General features: G+C 39.6%; 1 protein-coding gene across 8 annotated transcripts in view; it reads left to right on the top strand.

Annotated features, from left to right (window-relative positions):
* The first annotated feature begins 213 nt into the window (after positions 1-213).
* The window catches only part of LOC132302401 (ADP-ribosylation factor GTPase-activating protein AGD4-like), a 123,420-nt gene continuing 114,477 nt past the window's right edge, over positions 214-9,156 (top strand). For all 8 annotated transcript variants that reach the window (XR_009480819.1, XR_009480821.1, XR_009480820.1 and 5 more), the window contains exons 1-2: positions 214-340; positions 884-960. Coding sequence is in view for 5 of the 8 variants with exons in the window: in XM_059799233.1 (XP_059655216.1) it covers positions 293-340; positions 884-960 (125 nt within the window). In the remaining 3 variants the exon portion in view is untranslated. The remainder of the gene's footprint in view (positions 341-883; positions 961-9,156) is intronic.

Below are 9,156 nucleotides of genomic sequence, written 5' to 3'. Positions count from 1 at the left end.
CTAACTCATAATAAAAAGCAAAAAAAAAACGTTTTTGTTACTAAACGCAACCACTGTCATGTAATTTTCCTACACAAATTTATTAATCGAATTCTTTTACCTTACGCATATTTTCCCACACATAATTTACATATTTTTATTTATCATTTTTTTTGGACAGACATATTTTTATTAACTTAACAAGTTGTTATAATTTATACCTAATATTGACCAATCCACCCTTACTAGCATCTGCGAGACTGCGACTGTCCCGCGATCTAGAGAGAGATTTGTGTTGGAAAGAGAGAGAGCAATGGCTGCCTTCATCAAGCTGGATGATTCTCCTATGTTTCATAAGCAGGTAACTGATTGATCCATATTTATACATATATAAGTTCATCTTTTATCGGTGACCGCATCTTTCAATTTTAATATTCTTACATGGTCTTCCTTCTGTACTAATCTCACTAGTCATTCAATGAACTTTGTGGTATCATAATTCCAGTAAAACATAGGTCATGCCCTCTACACGGCTTGCCATAAAATTTTAAAATTTGAAAAGTCATCCATTGTTTTGGTGGTACTCAAGGTTATACATACACCCACAGAGTCATTGCCCTTTCAAATAAAAATTGAACCCATAGAAGTTTATAATGCAGAACTGTAATTAGGGTGGTTTCGGGGCAGCAAAGCAAAATTTTGAAGTTTGTAATGCAGAACTGTAATCCAATATCCTGCTATGACGATTGATCTCTATTATCTCCTTTTTATTTATTTATTTTTATTTTTATTGAGTTTAAGTGATTCATCCAAGCCTCCTTTGAAGTACCATAATCTGCTTAGTTTTATTTTTGGAGAGATCATGAATATATTTATTGTTCTTTCATTTTATGCTATTGATCAGATATGTTCCCTTGAACGAACCACGGAGCAGCTCAACGACCGCTGTCAAAGACTATACAAAGGGTGTCAAATGTTTATGTGAGCGCTTCACAGTATTCCTTTATTTGATTAATTGTTTATTATTGAAGTGACTAGATTGTCTCCTGCATTACTACTATGTTTGTTTGGCCAGTAACTTTAATTGTTACTGTTCGAATTTAGATTATGTGATGCAGATCATGATGTACCGTAGCTGCCTCATGTCCAGCTTTCTTTCTCTGCATCTATTTTTGACTTTTGTAGCAACTATTTTTCATTTTCTTAGCTGTTATTATTTCTTACCTATTAAAGAAAGTTTTTGGCTTAATTGTTAAAGAATTTTTTTGGTGCCTATAAATAGGCATATATGTATCAGGACAAGTTTTGATTGAGTTACAGGCGTTTCATCCACATGAATTCTTCTTCTTCTTTTTTTATCAATGGGACAGTGGCCAGCGATATCAAGCTCCTACTTCCCAAAGAGAGGTCAGGGGTTCAAGCCAGAGTGTGTGAGTACTAACTAAGAGAAAAAAAGAAGTAAAAATGTATTAGAAAGCGATCAAAAGGGGAATGCGGCCCAAAAAAACTACACAAAGGACGCAACCAAAAAGGACCTAAGAGCTCAAAGAACCCAAAAAAATCAACTATCTCCTCTATAGATTTACAATATCGACCCATAACCCAACAAAAAAAAGAGCTAACAATTAGAAAATTTAGGGCCCCTAAGGAAGATTCCACTCCATCAAAAGATCTACTATTCCGTTACTTCCAAATGCACCACCAAACGCAAAAGGGTGCCTCACTCTAGAAATCATGGGCAAGGGGCCCCACAAGGCATCCTTTCCAAGCATCAATCATTATTCTCGCAAACCTAGGCATAACCCTTTGAACACCAAACAAGCCAAGAATAAGGCACCAACAGTCACGAGCCACGGGGCAATGCAAAAGAAGGTGATCAATTGACTCCCCATTCCTCTTGCATATGCAACACCAATTAACAGTAACTTGTTTTCTCCTTCTAAGGTTATCAAACGTTAAGATCTTTCCCCAATCCAAACAAAGAAGGCCACTTTGAGAGGAGCCTGCGAACACCAAACCTCCTTCCAGGGGAAGTCAACCCTTGAAAAACTAGAAAGGCAACAAACAGAGAGCGGACATCAAATCTTCCCCGGGAAGAAAGCACCCAAAAGAGAGAATTCGACCCTCCACCATCCTATTCCTGCCTATTAAGAAGCTCCAAAAAAGCACAGACATCATCTAATTCCCAGTCTTGAAAATAATGCAGCAAATGCAAATCCCAAGTAATCCTCCCATTATCAAGATGATAACAATCGGCAAATAACGTGTGTGCATCAACAACAATCCTGAAAAGTATGGGAAAAGAACAAGCCAAAGGGTCTCCACACCAAAGATCCTTTGAAAAACGGGTACTCTTGCCATCTCAAATTCTGAATTTTATGTGTTTCTCCCTCTACTTCTCTCTTTTTATTCTCTATCTCACCTTTGCTTTTATCCGTCTTGCACCGGTTTGGGATCAAAGCATTATCATCCTACATCAGTTTGGTATCATAGTAAAGGATGATCCATAGCAGTCAACATCAATGTTAACAAATCCATACTATCTGTATTTCACAACTGAACCTAGCCTTCACCGTCATCAACACAACCATAACCATTGGCCCTCTCACGAATCCAATAACCCTAACACCCAACAAAACATGATCGATATCCCAGTCCTTTGTCCACTAACAACCCCAGCAAAACCCAATTGCAACTCTCAACCCCTAATCCATCTTACCCATAGCTTTGATACCTAATCCACTGTAATTCAGCCCCATCTCACCAAATAGCTTCCGGAAAACACCTCACCGTTGTCGTTCCCGCAAATTAAAGCAACCACTATTTAGACACCGAAACCTATTAAATATATCAATATGCAGTGTCCAAATTAGGTGGTGTTAGGTTGAAAATTCAACCTGAATCACACTCACAACCTTATAAGGACTTGGATAAACAAAACTTTCATGACCATCCCCAAGATATTTTTAGTTCCTATTTGAATGGGCTAGAACTGTGCTATGACCTGGTTGCCGTCCTACCTATATATGTAGCTTACATACTACTTAATCGCCTTTGTATTTATAATGTTGGTGCAGTCTGTTACTGTAACTGCCCTCACCCCACCAGATACAATATTGTCCTCTTTTGGCTCCCCCGGACCAAAGACTTCTCAGGATGGGACTACTCCAAGTTAAACACGCTTAATTACGGAGTTCTAATGGGTTCACGACCATCACGGCTTTAAAACACGTGTTATAAAAGGGTGTTGAACACGTAAAAATTCTTTCTATAAAATATTCTGCCTCATACGTTAACATTAACATCTTGTACAAGTATATATAGGAAAGAGGGAAAGCTATACAAGGAAAAGAATAAAAAATATTCCTACAAATCTGTTCCTAATTTAAAGCAATCAATCTATCCTATTTTACTGCAATCAATCTGTCCAACAATCTTGTTCTAATTTACATTAGTCAGAAATCAATCAAATCCCTAAAATCAAGAGAAATAATATATATCTTCCAACACTCCCCCTCAAGCTGGAGCATAGATGTCTCGAATGCCCAGTTTGTCAAGTGCCAAATTGAAAGTCGTAGTTGACATTCCCTTTGTCAAAAAAACTGCAAACTGATGTTCTGTCTTCACAAACGGAGTGCAAATTAATCTACCTATCAACTTCTCCTTGATAAAGTGTCTATCCACTTCAACATGTTTAGTACGATCATGCTGAACTGGATTGTGAGCAATGCTAATGGCAACTTTGGATCCCTAGAATTAAAGCCCAGCTCCTTTAACAAAGCCTTCAGCCACAACATCTCGCATATACCATGAGCTATGGCTCTAAATTCTACTTTAGCACTGGATCTAGCCACGACAGATTGTTTCTTACTATGCCACGTGACTAGATTCCCTCCCACAAAGGTGCAGTATCCTGAACTTGATCTTCTATCTATTACACATCCTACCCAATCAATACTTGTATATCCTTCCACTTCGAGATGACCATGGTTGGAGAATAGCAGACCTTTCCCAGGAGCTGATTTTAAATACTTAAGAATCCTGTTTACAGCTAACATGTGTGTTTCGTAAGGAGCATGCATGAATTGACTCACTACACTCACCGCATAGGCTATGTCAGGGCGAATATGTGCCAAATATATTAGCTTCCCAACCAACCTTTGGTATCTCTCTTTCTCTGTCTATAGGTGTATCATTTGTGCATTCACCTAACCTGTGATTTTCTTTGGGAAACAAAGATCCCCTTCTTTGACCTAGCCGTAAAGACCCAAGGTCTTTGATCTCAAATTCTTTTGCCAGATATGCTTTTAGCTTACCCATCTCCTCACCATCACTACCAGTCACCACAATATCATCCACGTACACGATTAACGCAGTAATCTTACCTCTAAGTGAATGTTTGAGAAAGAGAGTATGATCCGACTGGCTCTGGTGGTATCCATATTTCTTCATGGCCTGAGTAAACTTGCTAAACCAAGCTCTAAGTGACTGCTTGAGTCCATACAAGGATTTTCTCAATCTGCATACCTTACCTCTTTTAGAGGAATTAACAAAGCCTAGAGGAAAGTCCATGTATAATTCTTCCTCTAGATCGCTGTGAAGAAATGCATTCTTCACATCAAACTGTTGAAGAGGCCACTCTTAAGGCTACAAAAGAACTGAGCTGAGCCGAGCTTTGGCTTGCTCGGGCTCGGCTCGCCAAGGTCAGAAGGGTGCTCAAGCTCGGCTCGGGCTCGGACGAGCTTGTTTTAACCAAGCTCGGGCTCGGCTCGCCGATGTTCGAACGAGCTTGGGCTCGGCTCGGTTCAAGCTCGGCAAAAACACACTGCCAAGTCTACATCATCTCATAATTCCATAAATGGCAATCAAGAGAAAGAACATGGCTATGAGAAAAAAAAAACATGGTTCAGAGACCTTCCAAAAGAAAAGAAAAAATGGTTAAGAGAGAGTGAGAACATGGATTAGAGAAGCAGAGTAATAAACTTGCAGTTTCTGTTGAAGAAGGATGATACAAGGAATAGCTGGCAGAAAAGACGTGATCTGCCATGGACGGAGAGGCATTTTGTAGTGATGCGTGGCTGTACTAGGAACTGCAAGAAGAGAGAGAACATTGGGTCTGTAGACTGCTGACATTGGGTTTGCAATTAGAGTTAGGGTTTCTTTTGATTTACTAGTAGATTATAAGATGAATAATCCAATGGTGGTGCTACATAAGTGTCATCCAACGGTGGTGCTAGAATAGTGGGTTAATGGGCTGATGAAATGGATATAGAGGACAAAACTTATAAATAATAAATTTCTTGGGCTTTAGAAAGTCAAGTGTTTGGGCTAAACTTTAATAGCAAATTTTAAAATCTAGGCCCTTCAACTAAACGAGCCTGTTCACGAGCTTGGCGAGCCGAGCTTGGGATTGCTCAAGCTCGGCTCGTTTATTAAACGAGCCTGATAAATGAGCTCGAGCTCGGCTCATTTGCTAAATGAATGAGCCCGAGTCAAGCTTTTAACGAGCCAAGCCCGAGCTGTTCATGAACAACTCGGTTTATTTGCAGCCCTAGCCACTCTAAATTTGCAGCCAAGGATAAGAGAACCCTTATTGTATTTATCTTCACCACTGGTGCAAATGTTTCCTGATAATCTATCCCATAGGTCTAGATATAACCTTTAGCTACCAATCTTGCTCTGAACCTCTCCACTGAACCATCTACCTTGTGCTTCACTTTGAGTACTGTGGTTGGGCTGCAAAAGAAGATTGTGCATCAGACTGCACATCAAAGGTTGTATTATGTGCTCTAGAAATTGAATTATGCCCCTTGTTTCCACCTTGCTTATGGAACCAGCCTAACCTTTCAGCTTAAAACTAGTCTCTCGATTATGTCCAGCCTTATTACAATGTGTACAGAACAAAGACTCTTTGTTCTCAGGTTTCCTTGAGCAAGAGGTAACCAATGTAGTTGGAGTCTGCATAGTAGCCAAGGCTAAACTCTCATGTGAGACACCTGTAAACATGGTGGCCTGACGGAGCTCCTCATGTCGAACATAGGCATATGCACTGCAAAGATTGGGAAGAGGATCATGCCTTAAAACCTGTACCCTTATCTTATCAAATCCTGGGTCAAGGCCGGCTAGGAAATTGTAGACCCTTTCATTTTCAATTCTCTTCTTTAGCTTTGTTGTATCTCCAACACACTCCATATCACATTGTTGGAGAAAATCCAGCTCCTGCCAAATGGCCTGCAAAGCAGAAAAATAGCTAACCAATGTCTTCCCATGCTACCGAGTCTCATTTGCCCTGCGCCTCAGTTCATAAATCTGAGAAGCATCACTACCATCAAAATAGGTTTGAGCCACGGCTTCCCAAATAGCATAAGCTGTGGGAAGTCGAAGAAAACTGGTGCTAATATCCGGAGTCATTGAGTTATGAAGCCATGACATCAACATGGTATTCTCCTCTAACCAAGTAGAGAAGGAAGGTTCAGTATCCGCTGATTGTTTCTTCACTCCAATCAAGTACCCCAACTTTCCCTTTCATGTGATGTACAACTTCACAAACTGGGACCAGGCAGGATAATTTGTCCCATCAAATTTGTAAGAAGTCATTTGCACACTCATGTTATCAAGTTGATTGGTCACAATTGAAGGAATGGGCGGTGCTGTACTAGAATCAGAAGATTTAGAGGTAACGACAGACATGTTTCGATGTCTATGGTGTTTAGAATCAAGGCTTTAGGGTGTCGTCCAAGACAATTGCACACCAAGAGAACAAGAATAGGAGGACAAAGAGAATACGTCAGCGGTAATCGCTCAGACTAGTGAAACTTTTCTCTCTTTCTGACACTATTACTCTGATACCATGTAGAAATTCTCTTTGTAAAATATTCTTCCTCATACATTAACATTAACATTAACATCTTGTACAAGTATATATAGGAAAGAGGGAAAGCTATACAAGGAAAAGAATAAAAAAATATTCCTACAAATCTATTCCTAATTTAAAACAATCAATCTATCCTATTTTACTGCAATCAATCTATCCTACGATCTTGTTCTAATTTACAATAGTCAGAAATCAATCAAATCCCTAAAACAAGGGAAATAATATATATCTTCCAGCAGAACCTACATATAGCACTTCACTCGTCCACACCCAGACGATGTGGGATTTGTGAGCACACATAGCTTGCACCAGAGCCTTACCTCTCACATGCCTGCTCCCGCCCACTGAGCCTCACAATTCCACCCCCCTTGGGAGCCCGACGTACCCGTTGGAAAACTTTCGGTTGGTGCTGGGTCAAGCTCTGATACCATTTATAACGGCCCTCACACCACCAGACGCAATATTGTTTTCTTTTCGCTCCCCCGGACCATAGACTTCCCAAGAGGTCATCCATCCTGGTACTACTCCAAGTTAAGCACGCTTAACTACGAAATTCTGATGGGTTCACGGCCATCAAGGCTTTAAAACGCGTTGTGTCATAGAAGGGTGTTAAACCTACATAAAACACTTCACTCTTCCACACCCAGGCGATGTGGGACTTGTGAGCACACGTAGCTTGCACTAGAGCCTTGCCTCTCACATGCCTGCTCCCACCCACCGCACCTCACAATTGTTGTAGAGACAATACTTATGTCTTCAAGTATAATGGTAGAACTATCACATTAAAGCCTGCAAAAGCCATTAAACCAATCAGAAAAGGGATTATAGAGCAGCACATAGGTCTTCTCCTCACCCTTGACCAACATATTTTGACAAAAGGAGAAAAAAGTGGCTATGAAAGATTCCCATGTCATATCCGACAAGGTGTTTGATTTTCCACTCCCTAAAATCACCTAGTTGAATGAAATTAAGAATGTAATACTGGATAAACCTCCAATCCAGTTGCCTCATTTAATACTGGATAGACCTCCAATTCAGTTGCCTGACATTCATAATTTCCCTCAATATTTTTGTTCGATTGAATCTATTGATTCCTTTGTTCAGCATGACCGTGATTTTCATGCCGATATGCGACGAGAAATTGTTTTGAGTAAGAAAAATTATGAACTTGCTGGACATGCTCATAATAGGAACCATGCATTTATTGAAGGAGATTATGTTCTAATTCTTGGGAACCCACAACTATCCTAAAAACTCTTTACGGACATTGATTGCCTAAGTTATTGGACCTTTCTACCTTATTCATAAAGGAGTATCTGATGCATATTTATTTGGCTTGCCATTGGATAACAGTATAAATTCGGATTTTGATGTGGAGTACTTGTCACCTAACCGAGGCACCTTTGAGCCTCATATTTTGTCATTTTTCTTAGAGGTGAAACTGTACATTCTTCAACATTATCATCAGTTTCTACTTCACTTCAACCATACTTCTAGATTGATGATCTTCTTAACTATCACTTCAACCACACTTCCTGCTTTGAGAGTTCTTATCAGCTGGGAAGAAGTAATGCAGATCATGATGCATTGTGGCTGACTCATGTCCAATTTTCTTTCTCTGCAGCTATTTTTGACTTGCTTAGTTATTAAGGAAACTTTGGGCTTAGTTGTTAAGGAAACATTTTGCTACCTATAAATATGTGTCAGTTGTAGATAAGTTTTGTTTGAGTAGTGAATATTGATTTACAGAACCCCCCTCCCCATCAACCCCCCGCACGCACGGAAATCTTCTTCTCTTCAACTTCCTCTCCTTCTCTAGGCGCTTTCTCTTTTCTATCTCACCTTTGCTTTTATCTGTCCCGCATAAGTTTGGTATCAGAGCATTCTTGTCCTATATCAGTTGTTTTCAGAGCATTCTCATCCTACTCATTATGTGAGGTGCTTCACAGTATTCTCTATTATTTTTTATTATGTTTTTTCTTCATTATTCTCAATAGGATTTCTTGAGTGCTAGAATGATGAATATTGATCACTTAATGATAGGGCCATCTGCAATTGGCCAAGATCATTTGATCGGGTTGTCCTATGTGTGATATATGTTCACCTAGTTAATGGACAATCAATTTGTGTTTATCCGTATATTGAAATACGCTCTCACAGACAAAGAGCTTATGTTTGTGAACATTTGAGTCATCAAGGAGGCCTTTGCATACCTTGGTTTACAATAGAGCAACTCAGAGATTTGTAACAGGGACGGAGGTTGAGCAACTTGAATTGTTTGAGGTACATATGTTGATCAAACA

The sequence above is a fragment of the Cornus florida genome, unplaced genomic scaffold (assembly GCF_030987335.1).
Source record: "Cornus florida cultivar Cherokee Brave unplaced genomic scaffold, ASM3098733v1 CherokeeBrave_3.0.0_Hap2_Chr04, whole genome shotgun sequence".
In the NCBI taxonomy this organism is placed as follows: domain Eukaryota; kingdom Viridiplantae; phylum Streptophyta; class Magnoliopsida; order Cornales; family Cornaceae; genus Cornus; species Cornus florida.
This window is presented reverse-complemented; position numbering and strand designations above follow the sequence as displayed.